The sequence below is a fragment of the Athene noctua genome, chromosome 15, assembly GCF_965140245.1.
Source record: "Athene noctua chromosome 15, bAthNoc1.hap1.1, whole genome shotgun sequence".
NCBI lineage: Eukaryota > Metazoa > Chordata > Aves > Strigiformes > Strigidae > Athene > Athene noctua.
This window is the reverse complement of record NC_134051.1, coordinates 6,522,182-6,547,660: the sequence shown is the minus strand read 5'-3', so window position 1 is coordinate 6,547,660 and position 25,479 is coordinate 6,522,182. Positions and strand designations below refer to the sequence as shown.

The following is a 25,479-nucleotide window of genomic DNA, read 5'->3' as shown; positions in this document are numbered from 1 at the left end:
TTTAATATGAATAAGAAAAAGTGCTTCTATATTGACAAGCAAAGGAATAGTATTTTCAGATTAGTCTGTAAAGTGAGCTGTATCTCTGTAAGTGATCTCTCATTGAGCTGTAACAGAAGTTCGGTTACTCTTAAACATATGTCTGAATGCAGTTCCCGTTGTCTGAGGTGAAAAGTGAATTTCCTGGGAGCAATTTCTCCTGTCTGTATCTTCTAATCGGATGGTATCAGACCCAAATTGTTCTTGGTGTTGTTGAGCTTTAAAAGACTTACACCTCAACGTCTCTTAAGTCTTACTAGATGGAGTAATTTTTCAAAAGATTAGTTGAAATACCCAAGTTTAATGCTAAAAGAAATTTTTGGGTGTTGTTGGCTTAGAGTGCTTCAAATATGACTGAAAGTCAAAAAGTCTACTTAACTTTCTAATTGCCTTTTTTTTTCTCCAGGCCTGCTTGTTAAAATCTATTGTTATCTTAAGAATGCAAATCATCATGTCAGGCTTACACGCTTATTAATTTCCAGTGAATCATGGTAACTTTCTCCTCCCCATTCTGGGTCTCCAGGGAACAGCACATCACTGTCCAAACTTGATTTGAAGTCTGAGAGTGGCAAAAGTGACTTCTGTAACTCTTGGACTGGTATGGATTTGATGATGTGCTGCTATTTTGTGGGCTGGTATAAAGAAATCTCATCAATAAATCTGGCAGAATTTCCCAGCAGAGAAATGAAATGTCATATACCCACAAATATTTTAATGTTCAAGTTATATTACATCATTTGAGTGGGTCAGGGAGTTCAGTGCTGGGAAAAAGCAGAGTTCTTGCTGTGGTTCCACTTCCCAAAACTGCCTTGTCACCCCTTTTATCTTCCTGCTGGTCACCTGCTTTTCCTGAGCTCTGATGTTCATGAATCTACTCTATCTCCGCCCAACCTTCTAAATTTACTAACCTAACAAAAGCTTAGTTTTAGTCTAGCTTCATCTTCCAGATTAGCAAGCTGAACTGGCTCAGTGAAGGGGCTGTTGAGCAGGGCCCATTGCTTCAAGGTAGGGACTGTGAGGGGGGGGTGATTCTGAAGAAGTGAGCAAGAACAGATGCATCAAGACCTCGCTCCCCTGGTAATTGGCATCTGTGCTGCTGTAATGTTAAGTCTGTGCTGTGCTAGCTGTAATGCCCAGCGGTTTTGCGCCAGCGATGAATGTTTGTGTGGCTCACGGTGAGCTGGATGGAGAAGCTGATGCAGGTTAATCTTGGGGGGAGTAGCAGGTTCGTCACACACATCTTTCTCCTGGTTTACACATGGCTGTGCAGGTCATTTTGCTGGTACATGGTTGGTATGGGAACAGAAATGTCCAGGTGGAGTGAAGGAATGGTGGGATGGATTGTGTATTTTAACAGGAGTGCCTGCTTACCCCTGCTTGATGTGTTCATTAAACTACAGGCCGAGAGCTGTAAATGGATTGACTATTGTCTGCTCTTAGATGAGACCTGCTCCCTGTCAAGACTTGGAAACGTATTGAATGAATGGAAGAGTTTTCTCTGATAATATGCCTAATTGATGGTTTTGTTACATGGGGGCAGAACTGTTTCCCCTGTTCATCTACAGTGTTCAGAAGGCACTGAGTAAAAGGGAAAGCTAGTAGTTAGATCTACTTTGTTTAGCTGGGCTTCGAGATTTGTTTCTGTCATTCATATTCTGTGTCTGTTTCTCTATTTTAGGCAAAGTCGTGCATTTGTCATATGTGTGGTGCCCACCTGAACAGACTCCACTCTTGCCTCTACTGTGTCTTCTTTGGCTGTTTTACAAAGAAACATATTCACGAGCACGCAAAGACAAAGCGACACAATTTAGGTAAGCTGTCATCCTGATATACTCACCGGTGCTTTTAACTCACTGTATTGTCCCTGTCAATTCCAGGCCAGTAAGGTGATGATTTTTTTTGGTAGCTACCTCATTAGAAAGGGAGATCAGTTTTATTTGTGTTTTGGGTTAGTTTAGTGGCATTATTTTAAACTTGGTGCTTAAGCTTCCACTTCATCACAGATAAGTTTTTGTTCATAACTTACAATTTGAATTATTACTGTTTAGTATCTCAGTATTTATCAATTAATGTAATATTTATAAAAAATAATTAATGTATGTAGACAGTGGAAAATGATGGGTTTAGTGCCTTGAACTAGGAAGTCAACGTTCACTTTTTTGTTCTTACAAAGCGAAAACACATCATTCCCATCAGAAAGACTAATCAAGTAACAAATCAGAATTATTTAAACATTTAAAGTTTTGTGTTTTTTTTTCTCTGTCTTGGCTTCTTGTTTCCAGTGGGGTCAATAACCTAAGAAATAAGAAAACAGTTTAACTGATATGGATTACCTGTCCCTCAGCTGCCTTAAAAACGTTTGGTAAAATGCCAGCAAGTTCTTTTATTCAACTTTGGTGCTACATAAATATTCAAAATCCAAAGCATTCAGTTCTGGTTTAAATTACCTATTGCTTATAGTTTAGAACACTTTAGAGTTATAATGCAAAATCCTGATTGTTTTATATTAAAATTCTGGTTGAGTCAAAATGGATATATAAAATTTTGCTTGGTGTACAACACATTTAATTTTTCTTCAAATGAAAATACATTATTGGTGGAGTGATATAAGAAACAAGGAAAAAGCCATTATTTCATGGAATAAATTTTCTCTTGACCAGCGTGGCCACCATTCTCATTTAATTTATCCTAAGTGTTTATGGAACAAACTGTCTTTATTTCCCATGAAAACAAAGATGCTCCAGAAGGCCAACAGTGCTATGTACTCCTGTGCTTAAGAAACTGGTGTGTAAGTTTTACTATTTATGGAAAAGACTATTTAAAGAAAATCGTTACCATTTCTTCCTCCATATGTGTCAAGAAATAAAAAATATAGGTTCCATAGTGGTATAGCTTAAGTTTGTAAATGCCTTGAAAAGTAGAATACTGGAAAATAGTACTGAATAGCCGTAATGTTTTATAAATTGCTAGCCTTTGAGAGTGACATGATCATAATTCTTGATGTCAAGATGGGCAACAATGTTCAGTATAAACTGAAGCACAGATAGCTGTACTTTAAATGATAAGTTCAGGAGAAAAAGAATTAAATATACTAGTATGAGAAGACATCTGAAATTGGAATCCCATGTTGTCCAGTTGTGGGCTACCCGGTAAGGTGCTACTGGAGAGAGTCTAGCAAAGGGCCATAAAGATGATGGAGGTACTGGAACCCCTCATGTGGGGAAAGGCTGAGCACACTGTGACTGTTCGTCTTGCTGGAGAGGTGGCTCGGGGGATCTCACCAGCGTGCATAAATATCTGCAAGAATGGTTAAAAAAGGTGGAGCTAGGCTCTTTTCAGTGGTGTCCAGTGATTTTGCAATAGGCAGTGAGCATAAAATGAAACACAGGAGGTTCTCTCTGAGAGAGTGATTTTTACTGTGAGGGTGATGGAGGACTGGAACAGGCTGCTCCGAGACGACGTGGAATGTCTGTCCTTGGAGATACTTAAAAGCTGTCTGGACATGTTCCTGGGCAACCTGCTCCAGGTGGCCCCGCTTGAGCGGGAGGGTTGGACAAGGTGATCTCCAGAGGCCTCTACCAACCTCAACCGTTCTCTGAAAATGGAAAAAAACCAAACCAACGCTGTATGACTATTTATTGTTTTTTACAGGGTGTATTCTCAAAGAGCTTTTGAAGTCAGTTTGTTAGGTGAAATTATTTGGGAATCTTTACCAATGCAGAAGTACAAATTACTCTAGGTAAACTCTAAGGATTTCTGGTAAAGCATGTATATGTATAAAAACCCCTTTTGTGCCAATATAAGTTTATGGCCAGGTTTAAGGCTTAAAAAATACAGTGCTAAATTGAGACTGTAGACTATATTTGCCTATTTATCTGTGGTACTGTGTAAACACTGCAGTATTTTTACCACTAAGCTTACCATATTTATGGACAACCTTTTAAAAGAGCATTAATAATGCACATGTTGTGAGCTACTGTTTGTCTACATATTTGGGAAGCCTAAATTCTTCAAGTTATTTTTTGTACAAGGTAGAATTTGCTCATGTCTGCTGTAGTGAAATATCTTGTTTCCTTAAAGGAAAACCAAAACTGGAAAGAGGAGGGAGGTTCTTTGAAGATGCTTAAAGACTGTTGTAGTTATTGCCATGGTAATAGACAATTAAGAACATGTCAGATAAGGTACTGCCCAAAAGGAATAGCTTTAAGATAAAAAGGACATGAGTTAAATATACAAGCCAAAGTACAGAATATGGTATTGTATCATCCCCAAAAGGATTCTTTTGCAGCTAAATATAATGTACTCAGTGCACATATATACGTAACGTGAAGATTGTACAACTGACTGCTTGATTTCTAGTTTTGGAGATTCCTTTTCTCTTTTTTTGTAAATGTATGTTTTGGTGTTTTATTTCCAGCTGCATGTGAAATGAGCTGTAAAAATATTTTTGTAGTTTTGCTAGTGCTTTTGGTTGCTTTTACTGCTGCAATTTTCGTTGGGGAAATAACATCTGATAGGCAAAAACAAGTTAAGTGCTTTGAAATTTCAAAACGACCAGGAATTATTTTAAAACACTTGGTGACTTTTTGCTGAGCCAACATCAGTCTCCATGGAGACTAGCAGGAACTGCACACTTAATCACAGTTCTAAGAAATAGCATAGATTTCAGCTGTAACAGCTGTCTGAGCACTGGAAGCGATGTTTTTGCAGCTCACTGCTGTGTGTTTCAGGACGCTTCAGGATCATAGTCCAGAGTGTTCTTAAAATACATCCCTTGTTATCTCTGCTTCCCTGAGCAATATAAATTAGACATGCGCTCTCTGACCTTAGTGATACCTGTGCTGCTGCATCTACTTGCCCTATTCAGTGTATATTAGTGATACTGTACTTATTTTAATATATTTCTTGAGTTGTAGATGTGGGTGATGGGTAGGGGCAGTAAGATCCAGCTGTATGAGCTTTTTTTTTAATCTCTGCATTGCACAGTCTCTGTTAGTTGATTGCCATGATAGGCTGACATTTCCTCTGAGTAGGAAACTGTTAATGCAATGTAAAATTTTTATACAGGTGTGAAAACCTTTAGAAAGAGGTGGATAAGACTGACCTTTCCAGGACTTCAAAGACTTGGGACTATTCAAACTAGCCTTTTGCTGTTCTGTTTCAGTGATGTTTTTCTTACTTGTGTAGGCATCCCTCACTACCCCCCACCGCCCACCCCCCTCCAAATATGTGAAAATGGTATCAGTTCTAAACACCCATGGGTATGTCCTAGCACTGTTCAGAGGTGAACTGTGTCAAAATATATAGAATCCGAAGGAGTTGTCAGGAGCAGATAAGGCAAGGCTGTCTGTCCAGACCCTCCTTGAGAATTGGAAGGTACTTAAACAAAGTCACTGCAATAGACATCTGATTATACATGCTACAGATCCAAAATCCAGCAGCCTAAACTAAGTGATATCTTGGTCTGTGGGTGTTGTTACTTCAGGAAATAGTTTCTGCTGTTACAATTTTAATAACGTACAATAGAATTCTTAATTTTTCTTTTTTCCTCTCCTCCCAGTTTCATAAAGCATGTTTTGCTTCCCTGAAGTGGTTGTACTGGCTGAAGCTGTGTCAAAAATAGCCAACCTTCTACCTGGTAATGGTCAACAGAGATAGCTTGGAGAGCAGGCAGCAGTACAGTTATTAACTATACTTTCCTTTGTTTTACTCTCCCTTTTTCTACTACTCAGCTCTTCAAAAACTTTCTGAACAGGAGACTGCTTCTAGGTGCTTGTGTTCCAGTAGCCTGTGCAGTGTTAAAGCCTCATTCCCTTTTGGCACCCACAACATGCAAAGACAGCAAGTTCCATGTTTTTTCTGAGCTATATGAAAAATCATGTTTTTTTCTGGTTTGCTTTATAATGGATCTTGTCACTTTGCTCTGTATTTCTTTTGTGAGGAATTAAGAAATGGTGAGTAAAAAGTCCTTATTGATCTCTTCTGGGATTCTTGATCTCTTTGATATTGTCAGATGTTTGTTTTTCCCAACCTGTAGGATCCTGAGCTATTTTTAACTTGTCCTACTGAAACTGTTGTATGAACTTCACCATACTCTTTTTTTTTTTTTTCTAATGTGTCCATCTGTGGTGACAACTCTTTGGATTAATACAGTTTACTATGCTAATGACTTGTATTCTTAGTTAATACTTCCATGACTTCTTTTTTGTGTTTCTTAGTATGTTGTTTAGCAGTAAGCTGATGTTACACTCAGTGACTCCAAAACATCTGTCTTGGGTGGTAATTGCTACTTGTCTTGTTACCTTGTTGGTAGTGATTAGAGCTTCACTCTTTATGGTATTGCGTCTTTGCTGACTATCTTGAAATCCTCTGGAGCTTTTGCAAACTACAGATTTGGTTATCCTAAATGAATATGCCATCAGCACGCTTTGTCATCTTCCTATATGATCTTTCCCAATGGGATTCAAGCACCTGGGGAATCTGCTGGTGGATTCTGTCCTTATAAAAACTCATGCTCCCTTCCTTATCTCTTCTACAGTTGGTCAGTGAAGGAAAATACATAGTAACTTACTCCCAGAGAGGAAGATGACTGTGAACAGTAGCTGTGAAAGAGAGCTTGGTGCTGTAGAAAGAGTTCATGTCAAAACTGGAGCAGTGATTCTTCTACCAGTTTCCTGGTTGGGACTAAGGAATCCTAGGCAGCCACCAAATTAAGTTTTACTATTCTCTCTAAGTGAGTCTCTGTTTCTATTGCATAATGAGTCAAAGTTTTTCAGGGGGGATATCATATGAGAAAACAAAATTGATGATTTGAGTGTGGAATATTTATGTGACCTTGCTTGGTAGTTTCCCCCACATGCTTTTAATATATATCTATTTTTATTTTTTCTCAAATATATACATAAACATATATATACACACACATACACGATTAGCTGCAAGAAAAATCACTGGTATGAGGCTTAGGAAGTTCTGTGTCCTGGTTCAGCTAGGATAGGGTTAAGTTTCCCCAGCAGAGAAGGGGGAAGGCATCTCCAGCCGGGTTATTCATACCATGCTGACATCAGGTCTGGATGCTGGAGTGCGGGAACTTTTCCCTTTGTAGCTTTGGTTGTGGGAAGCACCGGGCTGTCCGTAACCATTGCGGTATTTCTCTGTATATCTTTTGTCTTGTTCACTGTTACTGCTGTTTATTGTTGTCGTCATTGCTACTGTTGTTGTTCAGATTGTTTATCACACTGTTGTATTTTTTTCTTATTTTAACCCAGGGTTTGTGCCTCCCTTCCAGCCTGACCGGCTGAGGGTGGGGGAGGGGCAACGGCAACGTGGTCTCTGGTCCCGGCAGGGCCTAAACCACCACAGTCTGTTACAGATAACCATTCTGAGTTAGATTAGTTCAATTATGGTAGCAAAGCTCAGTGTAGACCTATTTAAACTCCTTGGTAAGGAGCCAACTCATGCATTTCCATGCTATGCTTCTGTCGGTTGGAGATGCACTCTTAACACATCAATAGTATCTGAAATAGCGTGTAATGCAGTATTTGGTTGAAGCCTTGGTCTGCTCTGAGGCCCTGTTCTGGAGTTAAAGAATAGAGGTGGTTGAAATACAGGACTGAGGTTCAGCAGTTAAGACTGAACAAGAAACAAACATCTGAAAGACTGAAGTGCCATTCAGTTTCTAAGGAGACTGACAAACAGTTAATTTCAGAATTAGTTCTCTTGGAGCACATTTGTTAATTACTAGATCGCAAACTGTTAGTTGAGGAACTATGTTTTCTAATTATATGCTGATGTAAGGTTCAGTCTAATACATTTGTGGTGAGAGGAACTGGGTGAGCATAATAATGCTTATAGAATAAGTTGAGGAATTTTTGGTAGAATTCAAAAAGGTTCTACCTTCCCTATGAAAAAAAAAACCCTAACTTTTTTCATCTGATTCAGAGGAAACAAAACACTAAAGCTGTACTCGAAGTACTCAGAGGAGAGAATCTACTTACTCCTGTTAATGCATACCTGTCTGAAATTTAATAACAGAACACTTACATAAGGGAATGACAGTAAAAGTTGTTTAATCTTCATTTGAGATGGAAGGTATTGACTGCAGTGTTAATTGTGCATGATGGCAGTAGAGTTGAGTTCTGCTGTAAACAGTGAAGTCTTTCATTATACTCTGTATGGAAGGGGCAATTAAAGCAGTTCCCAGCACAGTGTACTGCAGTGCTAGAGTAGCAGTTCGGTTTTTCCTTTTGCATCTAGACTCAGAAAGGGCTAGAAAAGGTCATCTGGGCATTTTACCAGCCTCTTGATTTGACTTCTAATGTTTTGCTTGGTGATGGTGTGGAGAAAAGGCTGTTAAGGAGATGAAGGCACATGGAAAGCAGCATACAGTGTTTTATAGTTATGTCAGAGATGGATCGTGTCAAACTAATATGTCTTTTTGATAATATAACTGATATTCTTAGAAAAAGAAAATACACTGGACCTAATTTGTCTAAATCAAGTGAAGAATTTGACATTTTACTCCCTTGGAAATTATTACTTTAGGTAGAAGTGACAGGGATTAATATAAGAATTGTGGTGTATATGGAGCGGGATGAAGGGAGACTGATGATGAAAGCAGAGAAATTGAAAGCAGAATAGAAGGCATGGACTTTGCTAGCAGAACCAGTCCTGGTTTACTGCTCTTTTTTAGTAATTGAAGAGAAGGAATTATATCTATGTATGAAATTCACGATGGTTGCAAAGTTCAGGGGTATTGCTTATACTAAGGAAGGCTAGCTAGTCCTGTGTTAAGAATTAAATAACTTCATTTACTACAGTTATAAAAGTGATACGAAATTTGATAGTAGAAAGTACAAACTCTTTGTACTTCAACGTAATAATATCCTTGTGATGTCAACCTGATGATGACTGATATGAAGTGGAAGAAGAGGAAGAAAGTATTTTGGATATACAGGTCAGTTGTAGGGTATGGCTTTGAACCTCCAATATTCCTCATAGCCATTAAAAATATCTGCTGTTCAAGGATGTGTTGTGCAAAGTATTGCAGGCAAATTCTCATTTGCTTATACGATGCACATTCCAGTGTGGCATTCCTATAGGTTGGCTCAAACTTTGAGCCAGATTGAACTCATAAGAAGGCAGCAGGTATTTGTTCATCACAATTGTCGTCTTCTAGGAGCTGCTCTCTATAAGTGCAGGTAGTTATGAGCAAGCCATCACTTAAAAGCTCCTCTTCATATCAGAAATTACTCCTGAAGAGTTCCCTGTACACCTGAAATAGTCTTAGCCCTCAGAAAGACAACTTCCTGAATATTTACCTGCATATTGCCAGCTCTGCATGCATCTGCTTGTCTCAGACTCAACCACTAACTTCTAGACAGTTCTGGATCTTACTGCTGCTGTTATTGAAAACAGTGTTTTGAGATAAGTCTCTGTTGCTTATCAAATGAGAATATGCAGATGAGCATAAGCAGTTTGCATCATACCATATGAAGCAGCACAAAACTTGGTGGCTGTGATTTGGGGATTCTTCCCCCAAATTTCTGAAAAAAAATCCCAAGATTAAGTAGGTAGTGTTTAACAGTTCTTCTCCTTTAAACCTGAATAATATTTTGTGGGATCAAGAAAAGGTAATGTAGGCAGGAGGATTTCATTCTTTTCAGTTTTCAAAGGTTTGCTGCAAACACGGGAACTGTTGAAGGTTGTAGGGTCAGAGAAGGACAGGGAGAAGACTGACAAAAGGCAAAATACAGTTTATAATAGGAAGTGCAGCACAATCTAAGCACAGGCATGCTGCAGACTCCTGTAGTGTTACTGGGTGCATGCACACATATTTAAGTTGTGTGTGTATAACACTTGTATTTCTGAATTAGGTCAAGGAGCTGGAGTTAATATTCTGTTCATAATAAACTAACATAAAATGTTTTGACAGACCATGGTTTGTCTAAATTAACAGTTAAAAACATTTCTGGTATCTAGAGTCCATAGGGATGCGATGACATTTTTCTTTTGTCTTACCTTTCCTGGCTTGAATTCACATGCTGATGTAGGATCATGCTCTCAACCATCACAGAGGCAAGTGTATAGTGTAGAGGCGGGCCATTTGGCTCCTAGTTTTATTGAAGTGGTTTGCAGGATAGTATGAGGTACTTGCTGTGTTTGAATTGCGGGCAAATCAGTCCCTTTAAACATTACAATTCTGGATCAGTATGGGATCAGCAAGCATCTTGGAGCCTTTAGAGCACAACCTACAAAACCAGGTAGTGCTCTGGCTGCTGGTTTAAAAACAGTAGTAGTACTTAAAACCATTCTATTCTTTATCTCAGGTATTAGGAGAAGAAAATACCCTTTCTTTTAAATATTGAATGTGAGAGGGAAGGATAACGCATAACTGTAGCTATCATTTTTAATGTGTAGTAAAGGACTTGGTATCTGATGCTGCATTTTTGACAACCAAAGAAGTTTGGGCTTGTTGTTTGTTCCCCCCCCCAAGTAACTACCTGTAATTCTCAGTGGTTTCAATGGAAGCTAGGTTGGATCACCATTTAGCAGGACTAGCCTTTTTTTTTTTTTCTTTTCTTTTGATCTGTGGCTAGGAGACTTGATAAGGCTGTGATCACCTTGATAGAGACTGAGAGGGTAAGAGAAAAGAGTGAATAGCCTTTAATGTGCCTGCTCAGTAGTTTCTGGCAAAAACTAAGTTGATTGATGCATCAGATGAGTTCGCTAGTATGTTTGGCCTCCTTTTTAGGGAGTGGGTGTTTTTTTATGTTCTGGGGTTTTGGGAGGAGTTTGGGTTTTTTGTTTCTTTCTTATTGAGATTAGTACGATTTTCTTACTCGTATCAGTAAACCTTTATCTTAGTAGTTTAGGAATTCTGACCTGTGATGCAGGTTCCAGGTGCCAGGAAAACAGGAGGAAGGCAATTAGATACTTGTTTTGTGCTAATATATCAGATATAAGAGCAAGTGGAGAGCTGGCTGAAGCTCGGCAAATCACTTCTTGTGAACTTGAGACTATTACCTGAAACTGGTTTAATGATTAACAATTAAGGTGAGGAATTAGGGAGTATAAATTAGTTTAGGATGTTGACTTAGAATACTGTCTAAAAGAATTACCAATTTTGTCTCTGTTAAGAGAAGTTGAACAAAAGGTAGCTGACTTGCATAGGATATGAATGTGTGTTATTTCAGGTTGATACCATGCCATGATTGAGTCACAGAAATTGTCAGTGGAATTAATTTCAGTAAAAGTAAAAATTAATCTGAGTTCTGAGTTGCTGTTTGTTTTGTTCTACCTGAATGCAGTCAGTGTTCCAAGGATGATGATACCAAAACATGATTCACAAATATGCCATATCTGATGGAAGGCTGTCATATATTATGGTGAAGTATCCCTTTTTCAACTGAGGAATGTTAGTTCTGTTCACCTGGGTCTTTTGAAAGCTAAACCTACAGGTTTCTTAACTGGATGAGACGCACACGCACATGCACGCTTTGAATGTGGCACGCTTCCCTGCTTTTTTACATATTGTTGTTATGTTCCCATCATCTCTGGTCTCTTAACATTTTCACAAGGACGTCAGTGGATATATTTGGCAAAGTAAAGCACTCGGGCTTAAACAAAGCACTTAACTTGGCTCCCAGATGGAGAGTTTGAAGACCTTTTGCTGCTTACATTTAAACTTTCACCCCTGAGCTGTTGTGTTTTGAAACTTATTGTCACTTGCACCAGTAGATAAAAGTTGCTCTGATTCCTGCATGATCATCTGTGATGCCTCATTGTTTCTCCAGGCTGATACCTTATTTTTCATTTAAAAATAAGGTATTTTTTGACTTTCTTGTGTTGTAGCTGCATAGAATTTTGTATATGAAGGGGTATGAGAAGATCTGACTTTGAAATAAGGGTAGTCTATTGTCAGCATAGAAGGTATAAAAGCAAAGAAAAATGTTACATTCAAAGAGGCCTTTTCATTCTTAAATTACTTTGCCTGTGATCCACGAGTAGGTATTTTGAATTACTAAAACAGGAAACTAGATTAATCAAATTTAATAAAATGACACTGTGATTCTTTTACATTTCTTCTGGTTCTTCCTGATGAAAGAAAAAAAGTATTCTACTGAATATATGCTTTATTTTTTCAGTGTAATCAGTTCTCTGTGTATATAAAGATAAAACTGAAGTAAAGGACACTGATTTTGCTCCTTCTGGAGAGGAGTAGCAGTAGTGTTAGGAAAAGCAGATACTGGAAGGTAGGAGTAGCAGCCATTCTGGAGGAGCCTCCTAAAAAATTTGTTCGTTGTGAGGAATGTGGGGCATCATGGTAGAGTCGGCAGTGGATTAATGTGAAACATCTAGGCATTGTTTCTAGGTTAGTAGTTCTGAAACGTTTTATGAATAAGGCCTTTTTCTGTTAGTTTTGTGATCCCAAATATTAATGCAAATGATGAAATTCATTACATGTGCATTCTCATATTTTACTGTTGTGTTTTTTAATGAATTTTGTGGTCATGGGTGTAATTTTTGGGGTAGAGCTTTGCAGTAATTAGTTTTTAAAAAGAAGTTTTAGCCTTTTGGTAACAATGAGGTGAAATTTGTGTTTGAAATCCCTTCAGGGAGGAGGTTTTGTATGGACTTTGTCCCTTTGATGTGCTGTAGGTTCAGTCAATGCTAATGAATTTCTTATTTTGGAAGAACTTCTGCCAGTAAGACAGTCCCATCAGTGGTCCCTTGGTTGGGGACCCTCTGCCCAGTGCCTGCCAGGCCCTGCAGACCAGCTCTGCAAGCACAGTGGCTCACCAGAGTGACTTGGTAGTGGATATTTTGCACTTTGCCCTAAAGAAAACATTCTTTTTCAGCTCACGATAATGAGAATAGGAAAGCTAAAGTATATTTCAAGGGCAAAAATGATACTAATTTGAAATAATTAGTTTACAAGATGTACTAGTGGACTCTTTTTTTTCCCTGGGATCCTGAAACTGAGCAGCCGTGTTTTGGCTTTCATGAGAAACTCCTGCCCTTCCTTTGTGCTGTAACCAGGCCTTTATGGCTGCCTTGTCACTGGTGCTTGAGGTAATTTGTCCAAAACCTGTTGTGGTCTTTTTAATGACATTGAAAGTGTTGGCATATATACAACTGCATTGTTCACATAAGTGTGCTGGAGAGAGGACATTTTCTCAAGAGTCCTTAATCAGCCACTGGACAATTATGGCTTTTACTCCACCAGTGTTTCTGTTAAACTTTCTGATTCTTTACACCAGAAATTCATTCTGCTCTGAATAAGTGGTTTGTGTAAGGTGGTCTCTTGTTGGTTTTGATCTTGATATCTATACTTCATCACTCATACATGTGAATACAGAAAACTGAGAAAAGTAAAGAATCCTCTGACCACAACAGATGCCTACCCATTCCAATGGGAGATTGAAAGTATTGGCACTCAAAGTCCTATTTATTTAATATTCTGCCAGCTGTGTTCTATTATTTGGAGGGGAGGGGTGCTGTTTATCAGATGTTTTAAAAAATACATGGAAAATAATATTTGATTTTGTCTTTTGAAACCAATACTTTGGATTTTCAACAATTCTTTGTTGAAAACTGTGCATAACTGATAGTTAAATAGATAATGGAGTAAGTATGGTGTAACTCTACTACTCTGTAGCTTGTGATTCCTCCCCACCAATTACATAGTGTTTTATAACTGATCTCCACAACAACTAAGATTCTTATCCCCTTCTGTGATATTCTGCTAAAGGAGTTAAGTTCTCCGGGCACCTGGGTGAAAATTCAGGTGTTGGGACATTACACAAGGTAATGCAAGAGTCTTTACCCTCTTCCACAAACTGATTGTGGCCCAAGTAGTCAAAATAGAAGTGAAGCATGTAAGCAAGATGACAGCCAATAGGCATTATGTGAACTTGTCTAAAGTAATTATTCTCTTTATTACATCATAGGAGAAGTGACAGACTTTGACATAATCATTGTAAAAAGTGATTTTGAAAGAGGAGGAAAAAAGGGCACATAGGACTAAAAGAGAAGGGTAGAAACTGTGAAGGATGGATGAGCCATCGTTAGAAAGAAGCCTTGCCAAGTTTACCAACCTTACCATGAGCAGTGGCCACTACCAGGGGAGCACAAAGACTTTACCTTTGATTGCCTGCTGAGACTGACAGCAGAATTCCTGCTGCGTGGCATATGGTTTGGCTTATTTATGACTTCAGAGTAATCCAGTGCTGTTTCTTGCTGACCACCTAATGTGGTAATGGTTTCCATTGTTTAAAACAAGTTTCCACTGTACTGAGACTATTTTAATGATGTTACTTACCTGGAAATAAAAATAATTTAGGAGTAAAATAAAAGGAGGATACACTCTTGAGGGAGACTGGTAATGTGTTTCTCAGCTGTCTGCTAGATGCAGATTGTATTTTAGTAGCTGGCTAAGAATTTGTTAGTACCCACTGAAATTTTTTTTTACTTCCTTTTGTGGCTTTTTTCTATATTTATGTACTGAAAATCAGCTGTGATTAGTTTGTACTTCTTCCTCAGTATATGTTGAAGCAAAATGTCATTTGCAGTTAATTGATTTATTTAATTTCTTGGCTTTGTTTTGTTTAGGGTTGTGTAAGAAAAATACTTTTAACATTGCTCAGTGTTTATATGTCCATTCTAAAAGGGCGTGTGGAATGAAAGAAACTGAGACACATGTCACCTGTGGAATAAGCTACTCCAGAAAACCATTCCCCTGGACAAGTATCTTTTGAGTTTTCAGTGCTGTCTTCTGTTTGAGCCTTCACTTGGATTTTAAATAGGTGCTTTTTGATTATTTTAATGGCTTAAAATAAAAGTTACTGAAGTCTTAGAAAAAGGCAATTCAAACTTACATACCAAATCTTACAGTACTTGTTTTGCATGTATTCTAGTCAGTCACTGTAATTATGCCTTTTGGTTACTTATGTCTTTGAAAGGTATATTGTGAATTACAAATAACTTCAAGGCAGCTAATGCTTTGTTGTCTTGCACAGTTTTCTTGCTGTGCCAGAAGCAACTGAATAACTCATATTGTACTGGAAAAAAATTCTGGTTTTTAATTTTTTCTTCCCCCCCCTAGATTCTAAGGTACAGATTTTACTTTTTATGGACTGCTGAGAAGAGAAAGTGCCTGACTTGGAAGCCTGCTATAAAATGTCTTCTAGTTTGTGAACTCACATCTTTTTTTCCTCCTCCCCAACTTCCCTTCTGTTTTGCAGCCATAGACCTTTTGTATGGGGGTATATACTGCTTTATGTGTCAAGATTACATATACGACAAAGACATGGAACAAATTGCCAAAGAAGAACAACGAAAAGCTTGGAAATTACAAGGTTTGGTTTTCCTGCCTGAATTTCTTGTTTCTGTTTTTAATCATACCTGTCCCTACCATTTGTCAATGGCAAAAAACAGTAAGGGGAAGAAAGAGGTCTTGAGAGATAGTAGTGCAGGCCATGGGAGAGAGATGTCTAGCTATTACTTTCCAGGAGTTAGACTGTTAGTTGTAACATGTGCGCCACACCCAATTGTAGCAAAAATATTTTATTTTTAATTGCAAAAAAATATAAAAATATCTAACATTAATCCTGCAAAACTTGCATAATATCAGTCAGATTTGTATTAGGTAGAAAATGTAACAGTCTGCTCCTTTAGGCTAATTTAGGTGATAAAGGCGATAAATCTGTTCCCCTCACATGAAATGCCACCTTTGTGTGTGATTTTTTTTTTTTTTTAATAGAACGTGCCAGCTTGCTTACACACCTGTGCTTTCATGGTACACACACAGTATCTATGTAGAAATATTTACACACAAATATATGTACACACATTTGTTTTATTCAGTTTGCTTTCCCTAATTTTTTCTTTTTTAGCCTTCACCCCAACAGTGGTTTCTCACTACCAGTGTACAATGACAGGTAAGAGGCGTGGGCTGGCGACGCACTTCACTAACAAGCGTCCCTTTGCTGATTATCCTGCCATTTTAGACATGAATCACAGTTAAGAATGCCAGTTTTATTGTGCAAATTGTTTTCCTCTTGTTTGGATATGTTCCAATGATTGAATAATTACAGCAGACTTGATTTCATATGCCCTTTCCTTGATAGAACTACTTCAAAACAAACCTTTTCTCTTTTTTTTTTTTTTTTTTTTTTGGAAAGGAAAGGAAGTAGCATTTATCTTTAACTGAATAGTTTTTAAGCATCTGTTTTAAAAGTTTGCCATCTTCCATTTCCAGTGGCCTCTAGGGGGTATGTTTTCTTAAAGTGGGAAATTCTGTATTTGACGACATACAACTTCTGTCTAGTAATGTGTCTTACTGAATCCATGGCATCCTGTTTCAATGTGACAGCCTTAGTCAGGGCTGATATGACTTCAAACCATTCTTAACCTCATTTCCAGTTTTAAAAATAGCAGCTAACATTGTATTAACTAGAGCTTTTCTGATGGCGTTTCAAAAGTATGGCTGCTTTTACTTAGTTCCTACTGCCGATCCCATTCTATATTCTGCTTACTCCCCATTTTATGGGAGTTGAGTCAGAGGAAAAGGAGGATAGTGAGATTGCCGGTGAGCCCCAGAACAAGAAAATATAGTTTAAAATGCTTTAGCACAAAGCACTGATTTTCAAAGCAAGAGAAAATGGAAACATTTTTAAAACTTTTATTTAGGCTTATGCACGTTTTCTGAAAACTCCTTCAAACCCTTATAAACCCTGTTTTTTTGGTCACCAAATTAACTACAACAGCATAACATTTCTTCATGCTGCTATAGAAGAGGAAGGCCCCTCAGTTCCTTATTTTTGAATATGTAAATTCAAAGAGTAAATTCTTAAATGTAGTCCTTAGCAAATGATATATTTGTGCTTTCTGGACTGAGATGCAGCCAGTTTGTTCTCCAGTGGACATCAGGCCTCTGTAGCTTATATTCTAGGGTAATTGCCACTACAAGATTGTTAATCTTGTTATCTTGGACCACAAAGTTGTGTGGTGAAGGGAAGAATCACCGAGAGGAACTGCTAGGCAGAAAACCTTCTCTGTACTGGTTAACTGACTAATGAATGGCACATTAAATACATAAATATATACATATAAAAGCATGTTTATATGAATATGCACATTGCAACTTCTGTCCACAGAGAACAAATCTGTAATGAGCAATGAAGATATAAAATGAAGGAATAGACAATAATAAACTTTAAATTACTGCACTACACAGGACAGAAATTTTTCATTAAGTCGTGGCATAGGAGCTTGTGTTCTATGGCTTTGCACTGTGAAACCATGTGTTTCCCTGCATGCTTATCTAAGGAGTGAGAAAGGGAGATACAGGGGAGGAATAATGAAGAGTTATGCCTTCTTTTTTCCTTCTTTCTCCATTGCTTCAATCCATCCCCTCCTTTCCATGGAGACTCATGTGAACAATTGTAAAGGGGGAGGGAACCCTTCTTCCTCCATAATGAAGGTCAAAATGAGTACAAACCCCAAACTCAGTGTCTTGGTTCTTTATTTCTACCACAGATTTAGTTTACCTCAGATACTGTGGCCAACTTAAAGAACTTAACAATCCATTCTGCAAAAACTGAGATTGGCATAAAAATTGGAAGTGTCAATGTTGTATATTCTCAAACTTCTATCCACAGTGCTTGAAGGGTATTAGTATAGGCTTCAGTAGATGCTCACATAACAACATGATGCCTGGAGAAAAAACTTTAAGAAAAACCCCAAATATCATGAGATTCATTTCATACTCTTGTAATATTGATTGCTCTATTCTTGTAATAACTCTTAGTGTGATGAGTTCCCATGTCCAGCTGTAGTTCAGGGTTGTATGATATAACTCTGAACGAGTTGCAACTCCACCTTTTTTTTTTTTTTTTCCCTCTGGTATTGAATATTCTTAAATAATGAGGGAGGTGAGAATACATGGAGCCCTTCATTCCAGTTAATGTTTGGCTTTTTGGGAGGGGGAAAAAAGGGGGATCTGGTAAAGTATAGCAAAGTAAACAATCTGTGTTAATGATTACTTGCAAAATTGTGACTTTTTTAAACCAGAGCCTTCATCGCCTTTTCCTTCACTCATCCATATATGCCTGATAAATTCTCTGAAAAATGAAAATTTGTGTATTTGACCTAATAAAACTAATTCTTGGATGGAGATTTCACATGCTGACTTGAATCTCTGGCTATTTTATAGCATCATTTTTAAAATGATGAACTTTCACTCTTATAACGCTACTTTCCTTTAACTGTAAATGATATCCTGTGCATGTTTTGCAAATCTTTTGTTTAAGGTAGTTTATATTGGAGTTTTGGCATGTTTGTGGGTGTTATTAAACCTTTTATTAAACCTTTTTCCCCTCTTTGTTTTTTTTTTTAAACTTTTAACACTGAACCGTTCCTAATAAATGGTTCTTTCTCTTTTTTCCCAAATTTTCAAGAGTAATAAAACCTCAGTATTCTTGTTTAAATTATATAGCTGAAACAGAACACTTTTTAATTTCTGTTTCTGACTTAACTTGTGCTCTTTCTAGTGAAAGGCTTCTGTAAGAAAGTTTTCTGTCTGTTTTGCTGTGTTTGTTGTGGCATTAACTGTACGTGGTTTTCTGTCTGGTTTAATTTCTTTTTAATGGAACAATATTTGATTCACCCAGAATTGCGCAAAGTAATCCAGTCTGTCATGTTTAGTTTGACGTCAAGAGTTGCTCTTGTGGAAATGCTTTGGTCCCCATCCTCTATAAGCATTTAAGCTATATAATTATATATAGATATATATAAATATATATGAATAGTCCCACTGACATTATGTGGAACTATTGCATGCCTAAGTTGAGCGCACATGTGTTTCCAGGTGTGAAGTTTGTTATATTTGATTTAAACCAGGATTTAAACCTATCCAAGGGGTTTTTTTTTATTATGAAACTTCATCCCATTGTCAGATTATACTAACCGTGTTTGGCCATGTCTAAAACTACAGTGAACCCAAATGCAGGAGTTCAAGTTTACAGCTGGCCAGTGCAAAAGCTGGTACTAACACCATGGTGAAAATTCTTTCGAGCTTTTTTACAAACCAATTCATACAAATTTCTAAGGGAGTATTACAAAAAGAGTTGCTGAAGACATGTAATATAAAACTTGTTGCAAGCCAATGTTCTGTCATATGTGAACTGTCCATATGTGCGTCTCTAAAGTTGCTTCATCCGTTTGCCTATGCGTACTGTATAGTGTATTCAAAGCATTGCAGCTGTTTTATCTCATCAATCTGTTACACAGTAATTAGTTTCCTTTTCTGTTTTCCTGGGTGTGTAGCTTGATGCTGAACCTTGGATAAAGGAAAGGGACTATTATGATTCTGGTATTCTTTCTTATGCTTCTTGCATAATCTATTGTTGAATCAAAGCGAGAGATGGGTGCATCCATGTAAATAAGAATTTTCTAGTCCTCAATCTGAAAATGAGACCTTTTATTACTAGAACCTAGAGGGTCAGTCGTAACTATGAATTGAACATTTTTGGGTGGGTAGCTTCTGACAAGCATAGCTATTTCTGAAAATGAAGATCAAAGAGCTATTAAAATTTAATGTATATTATGCAGAATGTGTAAGCCTCTAGCTATATTTTCTACTCTCCTTTTCATATGTATGATTTATAATTTATTTTCTGTAGCACAGCACTGTTTCTGCTTCTCACATTCTGTGAAAAATAACTCTTAATTGACTTTAATCCTCAGTTTTAGAATAGATTGCTTGTCATCTTATTATTCTTTATTTTTAATGCCAAGATGCTTTTGTGACTCACTGTAACTGACCTTGCATAGTAATTTCTCTGTGCTACATAGAATGCTGCAGCAGTACGTAGCTGGTCAGCACGAGTCGTCACTGTTGTGTTTCTCTTGTATCAGGTTTACACTGAACACAACTCTGTGCTTACTTCAGATCTATTCTCTGTACTACTTACCTGACTCATTCCTACTGCACTTTCCTTTGAACAAAAGAAATGTATTGGAAATACAGTGTTGATGTTTAAAGAGAATAATGATAGATTTTAGCTGCAGCTCATGAGAAAGGGTAGTTATGTATTTGGAGAGTTTTAGTTGATTCATGGGAGGAGGGTTATGTTTAAACCTACTACTAATTTTATTTGTAGACAATGTTAGATATGTCAGTAAAGTGAGTCTTGAGTATTAGAACTTGATAACATCCAGTCCTACGTCAGTGGTTCTAAGGAGAGGTCATATTCTGTAATGGTATATCCTAAGACATATAGTAACTGTTTAATATATTGAATTACTAATTCTGCTGCTCGTCTGTAAAGATTAAGTCTGTATCTGTCCATTAAGTTGGGTCAGTTTTGATTTATTCAATAACTTGCATAGTTCAGTGATGAGATTCTCTGTTATCCCATATCTTCGCCTAAAATCACGTGGTGGTTCTGTCATTGACCTCTGAGCACAAAGAAATGCATTTTTGCGTAATAGTGGATTTATTCTTGTGCTAGAATTTCTTTTTGACTGAAAGGAGGATTATAATCCAACAATGGAAAATTTATTTGGGCTAGGTATTCTTTATAAGTAAAGAAGTGCTTTTCTTTTTTTCTTTTAGCTCTTATTTGTTGGAAGATTGATATCTTTCTGAACATTATTTGTTGGAGAGGTGTAAGAATAAATCAGCATCTTGTAGTTGTACATAGATTGAATCTAACTTAATGGACAGCATGTTAAAAGTTCTTACTTGAACAGAGTTTTTAATCCTTTTACTAAACAACTTCCTGAAACTTTCTTTTCATCTGCTTAGGCATTGGAGAGAAGTATTCAACATGGGAACCAACCAAACGAGAGTTAGAATTGCTACGACACAACCCCAAGCGGAGAAAAATAACCACGAACTGCACCATAGGTAAGTTCTAGAAATTATTTCTGAAGCCAATTCTCAGCCACTTGTATGTTCAAATTTCTGTGTTGGTTTTCCATAAATGTTCTTACCCTGAGGCAATTCTAGTGGATTTCCTTAACCATTAGGATAACAAAATAAGATTATTTTACACTTTCTTTCTCACTGTAGAAGGATATCTGCTCTGTCATGTACTGATGATGTTTTATCTATTCAACAGCTATAAACCAGAACTTTTTTTGACAATCTGCATTTAAAGACTTTAATAGAAAGCAGTGATGGTTATCTCAATTCAGTCTTCATCAGATATTCCAAGCAGGTTTATGAAGGGAAAGCCTGTAGTTGGGATGTATCCTTAACTATTGCGGTCTATTGGCAAATCTGGTTTTAGAAGACAGAATGAGCACAGTGATGTCTTTCTGCTTCATTTTCTAAACTCTAAATGGGATCTCTTCAATTTCATATTGACACTGAAAAAATGCAATTTGTTCTCCAGTGTATGTCAAATAGCAGTTTTGAAATGCATATCAAATGTTTAATATTTAGAGTTCAGTAGTCTGGAGCAAAAAACTCTTTGAAATGTGGGCATATCTACTTACAGCTGGAGAGTATTTGGGTAAGGGTGATGGAAATGAACAGCATTTTCCAATTTTTTTCTGTTGTCTTTAGGTTGGGGGAGTAGGGGGTTAAAACCAGCTTCCGGACAAGCTCTAATGAAGATTATTGGGCATTTTCCTATACTGTTAAATACACAGTAACACTTTAATAGTGAAGATACAAGGTTGGAGATGTAGCTATAGAGAGTGGAAGAAGGAAACTGTCCAGGAAGTTTTTTCCTATTTTTTAGGCTACTTACTGTTTTATGAGTGCATCACGCTTTCAGCACATTTGCTTTTGTCAAAATACTCTGAACATAATTGTTAAAACTTTCTAATGTCATGTTTCTAATACAGTAAGTCATATTTAGTCCAAAATATGTGTATATTTATTTTGAAAAATGGACTGAGAAGCATAGAGTAAGTTGTAGTAAGTTGAAAATGTCTATAGAATGGTAATTCTAAAGGAAGGACCTATGCATTTGCAATAGTGGAACAGGAAAGACAGTTGGAAAACATCTGGACTTTGGAAACTTCAAGCAGCCTAGGAAAAAAATAACCAGGCAAAGATTGCTTGCATCGTGCACACTGGAATTTTGTGTTTTATGAAACTCTAGTATGTTTTGTAAAGACTCTTACAAATTACTTAAGATAATAGAACTTCACAGGGAAAAAAAAGTTTGTTAGAATTTTGAAGGTGAATGTGACCTTTCAGAGGAACTGTAGCACATTTCTGTGTTTCTTTTTCCAATTTGAAGGAATGCCATGCCTGCTCTTAAAGGATTTTAAATTTTTCAGTCTGTTTAAAAAGGACATGTCTGGTTGCATGAAATCTCATACAACACTGCATGGGCGGGGGAGTGCTCATGGAACACAGGGGATAAGGGAAATGACTGATCTCTTTACTTCTGCAGGCATGCTTTTAATAATTTCTCCTACTGAGCCCTGGAGCTGTCTATGTGCTGAGATTCAGAAAGAGAGAAAAAAAAAAAATCAAAGCACCCAGGAGACACAATGCAGTTTTGGGCTACAGTTAAAAGCAAAAGACTAGCTTTCTTTCACAAAAATACATTGGGGGTTTAGCTGAAGGAAGAAAAGACCCGCCATTGTCCTTGAGCCTTTTCTCTCCATCTAACCTGCTGCTAAATATATATCTGCTTCAGAGTCTTTTTCCCTTCACTTTCCTCACGTTGACTTGTCTGTTTGCAGTTTCAGATCAGTGAAGAGCCTATATGCAGACTGAAATGCTGCAATTATCTGGACATTCCCATTTCTCTTTTTTTCTAATACTCAATTCTTTTGACATCAACTTTTTATCAATCCCATAGCAGATATTAGTGAATCCAGTTTATCTTCTGAGGTAGGTAAATGGCTCAGAGAATAGGCATAATGTCCAGTTTTTATTGGTTCTGAAAATGAAGATGGTGTTGATAACCATCTACAATAAGCATTGCACATCTGTTGATCAGTTCTGTTTACAAAAGAGTCTGTTAAAGCATAACCAGCTGCCATTTATGTATAAAATGCTCTCTGCAAAGCTGTTTTAAGAGGAAGGCCAGGGATGTTTGCTGTTTTCTGTCTTCCCTCCAGAGATACACTGATGTCAGTTGGGAGACAGCATGTTTAAAAGCTCTGCAATGACCTTCTGAAAGGGTTATGTGCCAATGCCTGTTTCAGTGTTTGTGTAAGACAAGTGCATTAGTATTTATAATTAAAAGTAGGTGGGACAATACTCTGCAACCTTGACAGGCGTGGCCTTGAAATGATACTTCACTTGTATGTGAAGGGCTCGCATATGATTTTGAGTGCTAATAATAAAATACATTAAACTTGATTTTATTCATATCTAGAACACACTTAAGTGGTAAAATATGTTTTGTAGTTTTCTGTTACATCTGTATTATTTTTATGACGCTCATTTAAGTGAATGTTTTACTCTGACAGATCTTTTTTTGTACATAAAGGGATTTTTTTCCGAGATTTGTAGCAATCTCATGATGCTTCTCAAACAGCTGGATGTATCTGGTACTTTTTGAGCTGCTTGAACTTTTATACAGCTGCAGGATCCTTTGTCTTTCATTGGCACCATAAATTAAATCTGAAGAATACTCAGTCATGAAATGAATGTGTTATAATGGAGGATTGAACTGGTGGTTCATTAGAGGAAGTACTGTGCAAAACTCCTAGCTTTTAATTTAGTGAAATAAAATTATGTTTTCACTTACATGACAATTTGAAACCCATTGAAGGAGGAACTTCTTGTTCATATTCTCAGGGAAAAAAAAAAAAAAAAAAACAAAAAAAAAAACCAAACAAAACAACAAAATCCCCAAAACTCAATGAAAAAACAACAAAGCTCCTAGATTTTGCTTGGTTCTCTTTCAAAACTGTGTGTGTTTCAATCTCATAGATATTTTTCCAGCTAGTAGGAAGATAGAATAGGTAACTTTGCTTGAATCATTATTTAGTCATCGAGCAAATTGCTTTTAAATGAAAACTCAAGATTGGGCACTGCTACAGGCTATAGAAGCTGTGCTGATTCCTGCCTGTCGGGATATACACTAAGGGCTCTTCCCAGCATTGCACATAAGTGTCTTCAAAGTGACTCAGTTAACCACGTGGAGATGTTGAGCTATCTGCATGCAGGAAGCCATGATGAAAAATCCTCGCATCGTGTGAATCTTGTGAGGCATTTCATATTCTGATTTTCTATCAGACTTGAAAAACTGATGGAGTTTCTGTACTTCAGAACATTCAAGAAGAGTGTGTTGTCTACTCAGACCATAAACATACACTTGTTGGTAGCAGTATCAGGTCAAGACATTCTCAGACCTTGTGCCCCAGATGCTATAGCATGCTGCATTTTTTATTGTGCTGGCATGGTTGTTTTCAGCTCAACTAGATCAGGCTGAAGGGATGGCATGTTCTGGGAAATGTAGAGAGTGAGTGGAGGGTAAAAAAATTCCCAAGTTATTGTACGTTCTCAGCAGCAGTACTGAATCTTGGCTCCGACTATTCAATTCATAGAATATTTCAATTCACGGAAATGCTCATCTTGATTTTGGGTTGAAGCTGGTGTTTCAACCATCCTATAAACACCAAAACTTTTATATGAAAAATTAGATAAGACTTAACAATTATTAAACTGGATTCTAACAGTGTAAAAGGAAAATCTATTTTTTTCACTCTCTTCTTGCCTGTGAAGAGGCTGCCCCTCAGCAAGTGAGGGTAGTGACCAAGCTCTAAGTTCACAAGCAAATGTTTTTATTACGGGGTTGGACTGGAAGCGAAAGTGATACAGTGTCTTTTGGGAACTGTTTCCAAAGCTTGTCTGCTCTGCGATCACTAATACCCCCAGCAGATCAGTTCTCCTGAGTACATGAAGTATTAGCTTGGGATCAGCTGGTCTCTGATTAGCATATGAAGTGACTTTGTGGCTAAAGATTGGTATATTAACAATAGGAAGAATTAGACTCCCAAGGCACATGGGTAATTAGCAGGAGCCACCTGGGATTCCCATTTGCAGTGTTGCAAAAAGGCAGAGGGGATAGCCTTTATAGGAGACTGAGCAAATCCTTTTCAGAAAGAATGATGAGGTGTGGGGGAGGTGGCAAAAACAATAGCTGCATCGGAGTAGCAGGTGGTTTTTGCAGCTGTGCAACGCTAAGCAGTGTGATGTGACTAAGAGCAGCATGAGTGGAATAAATATTGCAGCAGAGCTCCCATGTAAAGGTGGCAAGGGAAGAGGAACAGTAGCCTGGAAAATATTTCTGTTCTCTAGACAAGCTACCAGGAGCGTTTCCACTTCTGTAGAAGTAGCGGTAACTTGAAGGTGTTGAAGACTACATTAGTACTTGGAAGTTTTTTGTGAAGGTACCAGCTTTTTGGTGTACTTTCTCTAGTTTAATGCTACTGAAGGTAGCTCAGATGGAAAAA

At 37.4% G+C, this 25,479-nt stretch overlaps 1 protein-coding gene across 3 annotated transcripts in view; it reads left to right on the top strand.

The window, feature by feature from the left end:
• The window catches only part of USP22 (ubiquitin specific peptidase 22), a 111,751-nt gene that overhangs the window by 39,365 nt on the left and 46,907 nt on the right, over positions 1 to 25,479 (top strand). The window contains exons 2-5 of one of the 3 annotated variants that reach the window (XM_074919389.1): positions 1,718 to 1,850; positions 15,285 to 15,398; positions 15,936 to 15,980; positions 20,852 to 20,953. In XM_074919389.1, coding sequence (XP_074775490.1) covers positions 1,718 to 1,850; positions 15,285 to 15,398; positions 15,936 to 15,980; positions 20,852 to 20,953 — 394 coding nt within the window. Of the gene's footprint in view, positions 1 to 1,717; positions 1,851 to 11,387; positions 11,427 to 15,284; positions 15,399 to 15,935; positions 15,981 to 20,851; positions 20,954 to 25,479 lie in introns of those variants that run through there. The other 2 variants (XM_074919392.1, XM_074919391.1) reach the window with 2 other exon arrangements.